Source organism: Aulostomus chinensis, chromosome 16, assembly GCF_037954235.1.
Source record: "Aulostomus chinensis isolate RoL2024-O1b breed Wild chromosome 16, RoL_Achi_v1.0, whole genome shotgun sequence".
Classification (NCBI taxonomy): Eukaryota; Metazoa; Chordata; class Actinopteri; order Syngnathiformes; family Aulostomidae; genus Aulostomus; species Aulostomus chinensis.
Genome location: NC_141335.1, coordinates 25,659,083 through 25,673,300, shown reverse-complemented (window position 1 = coordinate 25,673,300; position 14,218 = coordinate 25,659,083). Strand labels below are relative to the sequence as shown.

Here is a 14,218-nt window from a genome sequence, read left to right as displayed (position 1 = left end):
GACCACCCGGCCTCCTCCGGCTGCGTGCTTCATCATCATCATCGCTTCCTATTAGCCAAATAAGTGTCAAGTTGAGATGTTGAGCTTCAGTGTGTTTGAACCCGTAGTGGCGCCCGTCCTGCGGAGCCTCATTAACGCGACCGCCACCGCATTTGCTCGTGCGTCTAAAGGTTAAAAGGTTTTTTGTGGTTGTTGAGGTTCACTAAAGGAGTGCACGCGAACTCTTTCAGGTTTTCACATTCTAATGTCCGTCAGACAACAGCTGGACCGTCTTCACCCACAGCTGGCTGGTGCTGAGCTGCTGTGGTGGGTCGTGGTGCGTTCAGGTGCACCCTAAGGAGACCCATCCTCCTGGTTGCTAGGAGCAACTGAATTACTGGCAGTGCAGGAACAGTAGGCCGACCGAAGTAATGCTGCATGTGTGAGCCCCAGAGGAGATGGCGGTGGCGCCCGGCTCTCTGGGGACCACAGGGTCTGGTATTTCAGCCAGGTGAGTCCAGCAGACGTGAAACTCAACAGAGAAGCAAAACGAGTGGGGCCACGTTACAGCGAGGGAGAGCTGCTGTATGGGCCTGTACCACGTGCGCATGCGCACGTACAACTTCCCCGCTCGTTCACTCGCTCACTCAGGCCCGCAGCTCCCACGGGGCCTCCGTCTTCAGGCTGAAGCTTTCTGTCGCCGGTAGGCGGCGCTGGCGCTGTGACCACGACACAAAGTTACACCGCAGCACTAGTGCCTCTGGTGGAGTTTTGGGTTTAGAACGGCTGCTGGGGGGGGGTCATTCCCTGCCAGGTCCTCCCACCTCCTCCTCCTCCTCCTCCGCGGAGCCACAAGGCTGCACTTTGTGCTCCGAGCGTCAGCAGTCAGCGGCCAGCGAAGGTTGCGCGTCTGTTCCGTCTGTCGGGGTCCAACGGCCCGGGCTCTCAGCTCCACCCCCTGGTCCGCTTGCTGTCCGCCCGCTCGGGGACTTCTGGTGAGTCCCCCCGGATTTTTTTTCTTTTTATGGGGTGGGGGGGGGGGGGGGGTCGATGAGTCGGCTGGTGATGCTGGTGATGCTGAAGCCTGGATGCGATCGACACGGCGATAAACACGAACCACGCAGAAGCTCAGGAAGTTGAGACATTAGAGGATGATGAAGGAGAGGTGGAGGAGGAGGGTGATCACCGCCCTCGGCTGCACCCCGCCGGCTCGCTGCCGGACGGAACTTGGTGCGTAAAATGCAGCTCCGTTACACATGTGACGCGGGTGGAAAATCCACGTTATTCCACGAAACAGCCGCGGTGGGTTCACGGGCTCGCGCCACCGTTACACGACCTCTCAGCCTGACACTGCCGGTATACGCTGGATGTTAAAGGTTCGGTTCGGTGGTGTCAGTAATCCGGTGAGTTCCTCCTCCCGCCGCCGCTCGCAGGGCTTCGCTTCATGATGATGCAGGAAAGTTTTCAGGGGCGTTCATGTAGTTTCAGGTTCTGCTGCACGAACCTGCGCCTGCAGGCTGACAGCACGGCCGAGGTCAACAGCAGGGACCCGGGCAGGAGGGAGAACCTCCGTGGGCCTGGAAACCCTCCGGAACATCAGCCCAGACAGTTCTGGTCCTGGTTCTCCAGCTTGTTCCATACCAGACAGGAGAAACACCAGAGTACCATCAGTGGTACTGTCAGTAGTACCTTCAGAAGTACTATCAGTAGTACTGTCAGTAGTACCTTCAGTAGTGCAGTCAGTCATACTATTCGTAGTACCGTCAGTAGTTCTAAAAGTTGTACCATCAATAATATTATCAATAGTGCCATCAGTAGCACTATCAGTAGTACCTTCAGTAGTGCTGTTAGTAGTACTATAAGTAGTACCATCAGTAGTATTATCAATAGTGCCATCAGTAGTACTGTTAGTAGTACTATAAGTAGTACCATCAGTAGTATTATCAATAGTGCCATCAGTAGTACTGTTAGTAGTGCTATAAGTAGTACCATCAGTAGTATTATCAATAGTGCCATCAGTAGTACTGTTAGCAGTACAATCAGTAGTACTATAATTAGTATCATCAGTAGGACTATCAGCAGTACCATCAGTAGTGCTGTCAGTAGTACTATAAGTAGTACCATCAAGTACTTTCAGTAGTGCCGTCAGTAGTACTATTTGTAGTATCATCAGTAGTACTATCAGTCGTACTGTTAGTAGTACAATCAGTAGTACTATAATTAGTATCATCAGGAGGACTATCAGTAGTACCATCAGTAGTGTCGTCAGTAGTACTATCAGTAGGACCATCAAGTACTTTCAGTGGTGCCGTCAGTAGTACTATTTGTAGTATCATCAGTAGTACTATCAGTCGTACTGTTAGTAGTACAATCAGTAGTACTATAATTAGTATCATCAGGAGGACTATCAGTAGTACCATCAGTAGTGTCGTCAGTAGTACTATCAGTAGGACCATCAAGTACTTTCAGTGGTGCCGTCAGTAGTACTATTTGTAGTATCATCAGTAGTACTATCAGTGGTAGCATCATAATTACTATCTGGATGTATGATGCTGTTCCTGATACGATGCTCCTTTCATGTGTGTGTTTGTGTGGGGGGGTTGCATGCACACAGTAGTCATGAATGGAGGCGTGTGTGGTTGTAGTATATGTTTGTGGAGGCTGCAGTATATTTTGTGGAGGTTTTAGTATATGTTTGTGGAGGTTGTAGTATATGTTTGTGGAGGTTGTAGTACAGTATGTGGAGGTTGTAGTATATTTTGTGGAGGTTGTAATATATTTTGTTGAGGTTGTAGTACAGTATGTGGAGGTTGTAGTATATTTTGTGGAGGTTGTAGTACAGTATGTGGAGGTTGTAGTACAGTATGTGGAGAGCCATGGCAGCCGGTCTGAATCTGGAGCATCAGGACCCCTCAGGGGGGCGCGGCCCACCAGCTCAGTGCTGAACGCACTCACTGGAAGCACCACTTCCTATGGCTAACACGCTAACATGCTAACACGCTGTGCGGTGGTGGGTCACGTTACTGATTAAGGCCTCCCAGATGATGGTGTTGCGGTGCAGGCTAATGCATCACTGCTGCTCCAGCATGGATGCTAGTGAGGCACCTGGAGCAGCTCCTGATGCAGCGAAGCTGCTGTGTGAATAAAGTTTGATTGAACTGTAAGTTCGCCAGAGCGGAGCCGTCTTCTGCCTGCTGGTCAGATGACAGTAATCAGGAGCCGCAGGCAGATTGAATGAGATGCTTTAGCTAAATGTTATGGATACACTTGGACTCCTGCTAGCCTGTGTGGGTCCTGGTCCTCCTGGGAGCTCAGACCCACACAAACCTGTCCTCACGCCAGCTCAAGTCTGAGTTACGGGGTATAATTCAGAGGTGTGAACCTTTAAATTGTTCTCAGGGTATTTGACAGTCTGGAGGAGGAAAAACACAAGAAATATGCACACACAACCGTTTTCATCTCAGGTTCTGGGGTTCAGGTCTCCAGTCACTGGACTGAGTTGAATGGTTACCTGGGAAATGTGGAGATAAAGACCACAAACGTGCTGTGATTCCTGCGGCTGTGAGGTGGCATTTGCAGCAAAGCTAGGCTCTGCAAACACTCGGAGGCCCGCCGCGCTGAGCAAACACCTCCTGGCTGATAGTGAATAGAAAACGTGCTATCAGGTTGCCGGTAAGAATGTCAGCTTCAAGGGTGGAGCAGCTTCCTCTCCTCAGAGCGCAACCAGAGCGCTGCTTTTTTCCTTAAACTGTGAAACCGTTTTTTTAAGGAGACGGTGAGGTTCACCTTCATCCACCTCCATGTTCTCCTATGATGTCAGATGAACAGACCCAGGAGGTCTGAGGGCGCACGGGACTCATCAAACTTTAACGCCTAACCTCACCCTGCTTCTGTTGCTTTTGATTTGTAATAATTGAATGCAGCCTAGAGCAAAGCCAAGTTCACATGGAAGCTCTATTTTTGTGTTTGATCGTTCTTTGTGTTGGGTTTCTGCGACAGAGGCAGAGAAATCAAGGCTCTCCTGGATGTTGACAGTTTTATCAAGCGTGTCAGATTGTAGGAGGTTCTTTATGAAGCGTGTCAGCGTCTCGCAGTAATAAAACCCTTTGACTTGCTTTTCTTTACCACATCATCAGAATTTCCCTGCAGGACTGAATTCTGCTCCGAAGGGGTTGTCCTGTAGATACCTGCCAGCGCCACAACGAGACGGGTCATTGAGGGTTACTCGCATCTGGGTTAAAGAGTGTACAAATACATGAAGAGGGTACAAATACATGAGAAATGCAGACAAGACAGAAACACGAGGAAGGGGAATGACCAGTTTCCATTACTGGTCACGCTGGCAGAGAAGAAGATGGTGATTTCAGCTGGTGTCTGACGTAGGTTTGATAGTCATCCATCATCAAGGACTTTGTTCCTGGGTCCACCATTAATCAAGTCTCATTAACTGGATCACATTTAAAACTGCACCAATCAATATTTTTCTGTTGCGCTGCTGCTAATGATGATTTCATTATTGATTAATGCACATCAGAAATGGGGAAAACGCAGTTCCCCACAGCCTCCGTGTCTCGTTCTGAATCTATTCGACAAGCCAGCGATGTCCAGTTTACTGCCTCAGAGGACTCAACGGATTCAAAACATCCTGCAGGTTCATAGTTGGCAGGTAATCGGCCGTCTCTTCTTCGCTGCTCTGCCGCAGCCGTGAGGAAGACGTTCCACCACTCTCAGTTTCCCTGACACCATCCGATGTGTCCAGCACCAAAGACTCCGGATCAAGTTAGCGCTTAGCATCGTGAAGCCTTTAGCTGCTACAGGGTCAGTCAGATATGCTAGTCAAGATTTGCTAGCTTGTTCATCACGGGTTTGTGATGGAGTTCTGCCATTCAGGCGGGAAAACAATTATGCTGCCACAACTGTGTGAACTGACAGTTCAGCCAAAACGTTTCCCTCCTGCAGTGATTTGTCATTCCAGAATGCAGGAAGAGCCAGCCACGTATATTTAGCTTGATGCTAATGGTGACTGACGGTTAACAACAGCTAAGCTGCCCAACTTCATCCGTTTACAAAGAGTTACAAGAGTTTATAATCAAATATTTGTTTGTTTCTTAACATTTTTTTGCAGTTGCTTGTAGTTGGTGGCCAGGTTGGCTCTTACCTTTGAGCTAAGCATGCCTGGCTGGCTCCTTCTACATTCTAGAGTCAGGGCGAAGTATCTCTTTAACAAGGTCGTGAGTTTTCTTGATCATTTTCCTAAGTTTCCATATGAAAGCAGATGTAAAACCTGTCACAGGCGTGAGTCCGTGTCTGAGTGTCCTCACGCATTCGATGTGTTCTGCTTTCAGGTGACAAATGGAGGTCTTCAATCGTAGATTTAACGCCTACCTGGAGTCGTGGATGGGTCCCAGGGGTGAGTGATGTGGGCATCTGCTCCTCCTCTCAATCTAACAGTTACCAGAAGGTAAACATTACCTGGAAACCTTTGGGCCAAGTCCTTCATTCCATATTTCATGGACTCTTTGACGCTTATCTGTGTCGGCCACTGTTCCCTCGGCCTGCCGCTCCCTCGGGTTCATCTGCTGCCACCAGTCGCTGACCTGCGCTTGAACTCGCTGCCTCTTTATCTCCATATTCTAGACCACAGGGTGCGAGGATGGCTGCTGCTGGACAACTACTGCTGGACCTTGGCTCTCACTGTCACGTACCTTGTGATTGTGTTGGCGGGGCCCAGGTACATGCGGTCCAGGCAGGCGTACTCCTGCCGAGGCCTCCTCGTGCTCTACAACCTGGCCCTCACTCTCCTGTCCTTCTACATGTTCTACCAGGTAAACAGAAGTCACGGAACACTCTTCATCCCCAAGGACATACGATGACATCAAGCTTCACACACTTACCTTGTGTGTGTGTGAGAGACTTGTGTTTGTTGGCTGTGTATGCGGTGGCTAGGTGAGTGACGCTAATGAGGGAGTTCCTGCATTCTGTCTACTGACCAGCAGGGAGCCGCTTGATTCATAACCTTGTTTTTATGAAGAGTTAAAAAAACGAAAAAAACAATGAGTGACATCACACTTGTTCCATCCACTTTTTGTGGTTACATTTCAAAGTGGCATCCATGTAAGCAATGAAAAGTAAAAGCAACAAGCTGGGTTCTCTGTTGATTACCTCCTGGCCGGGCATCAGTTGGCTCGTAAGCTCCCATTAAACCAGTTCCCCCCCTCAGCTGCTGCACGCACATCAAACGCCCGAGGTAACGTCAGTCGAGAGTTTAGCTGCAGTTTTTGTGTGGGAAACATTTACCAGCAGTCCAAAACCAGGGAGGATGATGTCATTTGATTTGGTTTCAGGTCCTCATTTCTCCTCCGCACACACAGGAAATACTTGAGGTTCGTGTTTCAGGACAGGATATATGTTTGTGAGATGCTCAGGGGGCGGGGGGGGGGGGGGCTCGGGTGCGTGGCTTCCATGTAGCGTATCTGGCTACTGGTGGCTCATAAAAGGAGGAAGTCGTATATTTATGCCCACGCGGTGAGTGTGGATGTCGTAGTGGTGAAGCGGCCGTGCTCACTCTCAGTCAGCAAACTAGGCCGTGCTGAGATGAAGGGTCGATCTCTCACCAAATCTCTGCCGAGCCTCCGTTGTACGATGTGGAAACGTGCTCTCGTCCATCCAAAGCTGGACTCTCCAGCTCTGTGCAGGCGCTGCCCTGTGAAACACGTGTCATGCAGCACTCGGAGGTGTCACGTTGGGCCACAGCACCGCTAAACCTCACCGGTGTCAGATGTTACCTACAAACTTGGTTTTTGGTTTGTTCTGTGTTGTTGTTGGTGCTAAGCTAACGTAGCTGGGGTTTCACGTTTCGATGTAAAAATACATTCAAATAAATCTCAAACTCTTCTTTCAACATCCTTGAATTGGATGAGACGGCGGCCTGAGGCGACGCGCGGGCAGTGAGAGGGACGCAGCTGGATGCTGACAGGCTCATTGTTTCAGCAATCGAATCCCTCACATGCCCTTGCAGACACCAGAACACCCCCCCATTGTTAGCTGGAAACTGCCTTTTCATAAACAGCCCACTGGAGAAGAGAAACTGATGGAGACTCTGAGCCGCTCACAGGGATCGTGGCTACCTTCTGTACCTGTGAGCACATCAGATAGCCTCGGTGCACACGTGCGCCTAAATTATCTCTCCTCGCCATCTCGCCTGGCCCCTTGTCTGCGTTACATAAGGCTTCTGAGGTTTGGCAGCGTGATTCATTAACCCTGTACTCAGTGGCACCAAATGTGAACTAAAGTTCATGACTACATTGTTCTTGTCAAGCTTCCAGGCAGAGCTCACATTGAACCATTTTTTTTTTAAAGTCGGCTGCTGGTTTTATTGCTGAGCCTCTCTCACATTTTGTAACCTCAGTCTTACCAGCAATAAAATTCCTAAAATCTGGAAGTCGGCCTTTGTTCTCCCCCTGTTAAAAGTGGGTGAACCCACAAATGTAAACAACTACAGGCCGATTTTTAAATTGTGTATTTTAGCTAAATCGTTGGAGAGGATCAGCTCTTTTTATTGATCAGTCAAAAGCGTTTGTCACATTCGACCACAGCCTGCTGCTGCAAGCCTCACATCACACTGGCTTATCGAAGCATGCAGCCGCCTGGTTTGCCAACTCTCTATCCAACAGAGCACAACGTGTTCAGGTAGCTGGAACTACCTCTTCTTCTCTGGACGTCACCAAAGGGGTACCCCAAGGTTCAGTACTGGGACCCGTTTCATTTTCAATCGATATAAACAGTCTCTGTAATTACTTGTCAAATGCACTGAATCATTTTCATGCAGACGACACCCTTATCGACTGTTGTTCAACAGACACCTTCTTGCCCACTCTGGACTTCGGAGTTTATTTGAGTCCATCATCTAAATGTCTCAAGCTGTTTTTCATTGGGCGCTGAGATTTGTCGCTGGCTGTCGTTGTCTCACCACCACTGTGAATCGTAGGTGCATGAGGTGGAACATTGGCTGACCCTCGTTTATAAGGCTCTTTTCTGTTTGATTCCACCTCATTTGCATGGTTCATTGTAGAGAACAATGCCTCGTGTTCTTGTACTACACTTGTTCGAACTGTTCCTCGGGTAAGAACCGAATTTGGAAACAGAGCTTTCAGCTTTGCATGAACAGGTTCCAGCCTGAACTGAAACTCCCTGAAGTTATTCCCACGGGAGCCCCGTTCTCTCAGACAGACGGCGTGAGACCATTGAACAGCGCCTGTGTTTTAAAACTCTTAAGTTGTTGTTTTCTTGTTGTGTTGCAGCTCCCGCTGTTCTTAATTTATCCTGTCACATCCTGAAACTGTTCTTGACGTGCTGCTGACCTCTTGGCCAGGTCACCTTTGTGGACGAGATCCTGATCTCGGTGGATTTCTAACCTGGTTAAATAAAAAAAATAAACACAGTGATTTACGCTCAACATGAGGAGAGAATCAATGGATATCAGCTTAGAGACACGCGAACGGTGGTCCTGATGCAGCACTTGGTCTTTACGCAGCAGACGGGTTGATTCAGACTGAGGCGGCTGGTCTGCTGGATCAGCTGGATCACTTCTGCGAGGCCTGGTGTGGAAGGCAGCAGCAATCCGCCTGTTCCTGGTTAGTTTGTTGGTTTTTTACTGACCTTCGAAGGAACTCTGACAGTTCGCATCAAATGCTTGTTCTAGTTTTCCTGAAATAAAATGATCAGGTTATTGTAGGATTCAGCATTTTTGGAGTCAGAAAATTTTTAGCCTCTGCCGCGTCAAAGTTGACCTTTATTTTAACCAGTTAAAGCCAGAAATGTCTTAAAATACTTGATAAAATTGTCACTTTTAACTGCCGGTGGAGCAGAAACAGGCTCAGTTCTTCGCCTCCTGTATAGAATTCATGAACAGAAGTGAGACGGATGTTCATGCGGCCTACAACTGGGTTCAGCTTCGCTGGAATGTAAGACACTGAAGCAGGAAGTTCCTGCGCTGGAGCAGCGAGAGGAATCGTCTCATCTGGAGCTTCCTGGTGAATCTTTCTGATGCTGTCGTGGCCACGTGCTCACAAATCATCAGATTAGACTTTGCCTGACCTTCAAACCTTGTGTCATATATGTCAATAACAGGCTGAACTTCAGATATTTTTCCTACAAATGAGATTAAATAATCCCGAGCAGCGTCAACAGTGAAAGATCGGCCTTGACACAAAAACAGATATGGAACCGAAGTCTGTTTCTCCCTGTGTTTTATTTGTCTGCAGGTTTCATCCAGGAGTGTGTGTGTCTGTTGTGCCGGTATATAAACCTCTGTTTATATATCTTATATATACATATATATATATATATCTATCTTTTATATATCTCCTCAGCTCGTCACGGCCGTGTGGTTTGGTGGTTACAACTTCTACTGCCAGGACACTCACAGCTCACAGGAAGCCGATGATAAGGTGACTCATTTTTATGTTTACTGCTGCAGGTTGTTTCTCTCCCTCTTTAGTGTCATTTCACGACAAAGAACATGACTTGATAGACTCCAAATAGAGGCGTAACCGTAGGCCAGCAGCGTCCAAACCATGCCAGACCTTCCCTCTTGTTCAGTCTCGTGATTTCTTTGAGCCACTGCCTGTAAATCCCACAGATGAGCTGCAGGGAGAGTTTAATTCTCCGGTGTCGCTGCTGGACGCTGCAGTGGAAACAGACTCACAGTGAAACATGCGGTGCTTCGCACTTCTACAGAGACCTTACACAACGTACCAGTGTGTCACCGGCGGCAAAGAGGAACAGCTTAAGTGCTTTGACTCATCAAGAGCTTTTACACCAGATCTCCTATGAAATAGTGTGTGTGGGGGTGGGGGGTGGGGGGGGGGTGGAGTGTTAACTTTCTGGAGGAGTTTGTTTTCTCTGCTCTTCTGTGTTGGATTGTAGAGAAGTGTGTCACGCCATTAAACAAGCATGTGGTTGGCTGTGCCGTCTCCCCTCAGATCATCCAGGCCCTGTGGTGGTACTACTTCTCCAAGCTCATTGAGTTCATGGACACTGTTTTCTTCATTCTACGCAAGAATAATCACCAGATCACGTTCCTGCACATCTACCACCACGCCAGCATGCCGAACATCTGGTGGTTCGTCATGAACTGGGTCCCCTGCGGCCACAGTGAGTGTTCCGCCCTGCAGTGACTCAGTCCCTCCAGGAACCACATTTGCTCTTTGGCCCCAGTGGAAGTTAAATAATTCACAGAGCTCTGATGTTAAAGGCATCCTCCCTGCAAACAGACTCTTGTCCCCATCAAGCCTAACAGCACGCTAATGGACGCTAGCAGCAGGTTTAAACCCCTGTTTCTGCACAGCTGTGCTGGTGCTGATTTTAGCTCCTCGCGCTGACGCGTGCTACCGATTCACATGATACGAATCGTGTCCCAGTTCATCTGGGAGAGCCAGCGAAATACACGTAAGAGAAAATGTGACATCACCCCTCACAAAGAAAACGCTTGCTGTGATATTTGTGATGGCCACGACATCGCTGCTAACCCGAGGAAACACCAGGTCAAACTGAAACACAAGGCTAAAGAAACGTTGATTCACTGTTCGATCTTTCTTGGCTGAGTGATAACTGACAACTTCCTGTGCCTCTCTTCTGTGCCTCGCCAGCGTACTTTGGCGCCTGCCTCAACTGCTTCGTCCATGTGGTGATGTATTCCTACTACGGCCTGTCAGCCATCCCAGCCGTGCGGCCGTACCTCTGGTGGAAGAAGTACATCACCCAGTTTCAGCTGGTGCGCTCATCGCCCTCCGTCTTTTCCCAGCTGTGTCCTCGGGATGATTGGTCTCTCTTGGAGTGTCTTGAGTGCAGTGCAGAGACCTGAAGGTTGTGGATCAGTGTCACCTCTCTAACACTGGTGCGTCTGCTCGTGTCTTCCCTCTGCAGATCCAGTTCTTTTTAACCTTACTGCAGACAACGCTGGCGGTCCGGTGGCCGTGTGGCATCCCCATGGGATGGCTGTACTTCCAAATAGGCTACATGGTCACGCTCATCATCTTCTTCTCAAACTTCTACCTTCAGGTCAGTTTTTCCAGTCCTGTCTTGTTGATTTTGGTCTGTTTTCCCCGTCTGAACTTGATGGGAACCACCAGTGTAGTCTGCTGGACTGAGACCAGAACAGCTGCTGCACTGAGCCTCTGTGACACATGAGAGCATCCAAGGGCCCGAATGTTGACGGACTTGTGAGGAAAGATTAACGATAAGAAAAATAGAGAACAGAAGTCAAAGTGTTGGATTGAAAAGCTGTTCCTGCACATGAGCAGGTTGCCTCTGTCTTGATGTCCAATCATCATCAACTTAACGCTTCTCATGTTTTCTTTCCGTCTCTCCAGACGTACTCGAAGCACAGCGTTTCTCTGAAGAAGGACCAGCAAAACGGCTCCTCAGCAAACGGACACACAAACGGGACGTCGTCTCAGGAGCTCGCCGCTCGCAGGAAGCTGAGGGTGGATTGACACCGGACGCAGTGAGACTCTCACTGTAGCGTGTTAGCTAATGCTGCTAGGAGGCGTGTCCTCTGATTCTGCCATAGTCGCATATATGCAGACGTTCCATGTCTTTACGTACAAATGTACTTATGACACTGAATTAGATGAATATAGTTCCAAAGTTCTTGTATGTTGTAAAACCGCACAAGGAAATTCACTGCTAAGCAAAAACCTCCTGCTTGGGTTACTCAACTGCTGAATTTAGCAAACAAACACACGCTGGACATTCAGGGAGGGGGCGTGTCTCCGTGTTCAAGGCTACAGTTTAGTTAGCGCGGCGTCTGCGGTTGTTCCGGAACTTTTAACACCATCAAGTGTCCTGCGCCTGCAGCGTTCCCCCTCGCATGGCCCTGTGAGGGATTACAGGTCAGGCTGTAACAGCAGGGAGGGTCCCAAACCTGGAACACGGAGCCATCAGTTAACAGGATAACCAAAGCTTAACCAGTACATTTAAACCAGTTTAAGAGCACAATATACACTCAGCTGACCTGAAGCTTTGACCTTTACCTTAGCTGAGTTTTTGAGTTGATGCTGTGGACAATCACCATGAAGTAACCAGGAACAGCAGACGAGGCGGATTCAGCCGGTTAATGGAAGTTCCATCCCGTCAGCGCACTTTTCTAAGGTGAAAGGTGCAGCAAAGGTGAAGTAGAAACAAGCTGCTGAGCTGAATACTCCAGATCATCAGGAAAAATACAGCGTTTACTCAAGGCATCGTTATTGACCTAACAGCAGCCGACACACACACACACACACACGCACTCATCACGTGGTCTTCCTCCTCTCCCCCAGGTGTCATAGCGAGTCCTTGAACTGCTCACAAACATTGAATATTCATGGTCGCCGCGCCAGGAGAAGCTGGACGTCGCTGAGCTTCTCCTGGCAGTGGCTGGTCCTGTGTTTGAGTCTCTCTCTGACTGCAGTGCCTTCTGTTCTATCGCTAATGCAGCATTTGCCCTCTGGATTCTTGTTGGTCCGTGTCAGACTAACGCCTGGATCCCGTGCCTGACGCTTCATGTTTGACGTCGTCACTGGTGGACAGTAGAAATACTTAGTTACTTTACTTGCGTATAATCTGTCAGTATTTTGGCTTGATTTCTGAGCTGTTGGTGTACTTTTTCTTTTTATCCTGACACTCTAAAGTGACGAGGCAGTACTTTCTACTCTGTTAAACACAGACATGATGAAATACGTGGTCTTTAGAACCCAGACCAGGTCTACCCTCTGCTGTAGGTTCTGTTTGTTTTCCGCAGGGAAAACCCACAGATTTAGAACCTACGGATCGGAACGCTCGCCCACAGGAAGTGCGGCACTACTAGAAGAAGTAACCCTGATGATGTCAGCTCAGGTGCAGAGTGATTGGTTTAAAAAAAGGTGTGAGTGACGTACTTTTGTGTATTTTTGTTTGTTCTATGTGTGTATTCCTATTCGTTTGGCTTTAATCTCTGATAGTATTCACCAAATATTGTACGCCACGTTTGTGTTTCAGTATTGTTCTTTGAGTCCTTTGCAAATAAAGGAATCCTCTCTGGGACGTGTGTGATGCAGCAGGTCTAGGAGTTCATCCTCAGAGTGTCTGCTGATCGTCCTTGTTATTGTGTGTGAGGGGAATTATTTCATGTCCAGCGTCCTGGTTAATACCGCCACCATGGCAACAACCAGATTAGGCCTTGAACGCCCTGAAGACCTTCAAATATTACATCACACTGCGACGTCAACAGCAGGGTGACCTCATGATATTTCTGCTTTTAATCAGATTTAATAATCATAAGCACCTTCAGTCGGTCAGCGCAGCCCGACACCAGACAGATACCGAACCACAACCTGACATGTCATCTGGTTACGAGTAGGAGACGCAACTTCGTATCTGCGAGCGTCGCCTCCATGTCGTGTGTGTCCTTCATGCTGGACTCAGTGAGGGAGACGGCGGGGGGCCTCAGCTCAACACCTAAACCTGCTAAACACAAGAACTTTTATCAACGAGCCACTTGCGGTTCCGTTAATCCTCCTTACATCAGCGCACGGCACCGAGGCCGATGTGGATCAGTCCGTGATAATGTCTCTGGTTCAGGTTGAGATGAGAACCATCGGAGGCTCCGCCCAACTCCTTCGTACTCAGTTGTGTTGTTGTTGAGAATTTCAAGCTCTGAACGTAATTCAGACATCAAAACACATCAACCAATTTTGTATTGTCAGAATATTTCATACATTTAGTTCTCACAACAATGAAGAGCGTGTAGAGCGACAGAGAGATTTCTGGGAAATGGAGTGAGTGCAGTGCAGACACTGAATGTACCGAAAGACTGGCAAGAAATCAAAATGACCCAGAAGTGGAGAACGAGGTCAGAGGTGAGACCTTGGAAGTGGCAGCAGGTGGCAGAAGCCTCCAGGGGAGCAGAGACGGAGATCAGAAGCTGAAATATTCGAACTGGTGAATTTGCATTTATTTGTGATGAGGTTTTGAGTGACGTCTTCAAAAAATGCAGGGTTCATGTGTTCAGTGTGGTGGTAAAAGCAGCTCCCCAGAAAGCTGCTCTCTCTGAGCCGTGGAGGAGGAGGAGAGGTTCCGTTGTCTTTGTCCGGTCCAAATGTCAAGATGAGCTCTGAACTCCCAGGATACTCGTCCGTCCAGGCGTGGTGCCACTCGGACGTCGTCAGCGCTGGAATGCTGCGTGCCACTGCAGGACAGAGCAACTGTTTGTGAGCTTTGG

The 14,218-nt window shown here is 48.6% G+C and overlaps 1 protein-coding gene across 1 annotated transcript; it reads left to right on the top strand.

The window, feature by feature from the left end:
• The first annotated feature begins 850 nt into the window (after positions 1-850).
• elovl5 (ELOVL fatty acid elongase 5) lies at positions 851-13,127 on the top strand. Its single transcript, XM_086179592.1, has 8 exons — positions 851-974; positions 5,325-5,389; positions 5,617-5,804; positions 9,351-9,428; positions 9,963-10,134; positions 10,629-10,753; positions 10,906-11,040; positions 11,352-13,127. Exons 2-8 carry the CDS (start codon positions 5,332-5,334, stop codon positions 11,472-11,474), a joined length of 879 nt encoding a protein of 292 aa, XP_086035718.1. The 5' UTR covers positions 851-974; positions 5,325-5,331; the 3' UTR covers positions 11,475-13,127.
• Positions 13,128-14,218: the final 1,091 nt, after the last annotated feature.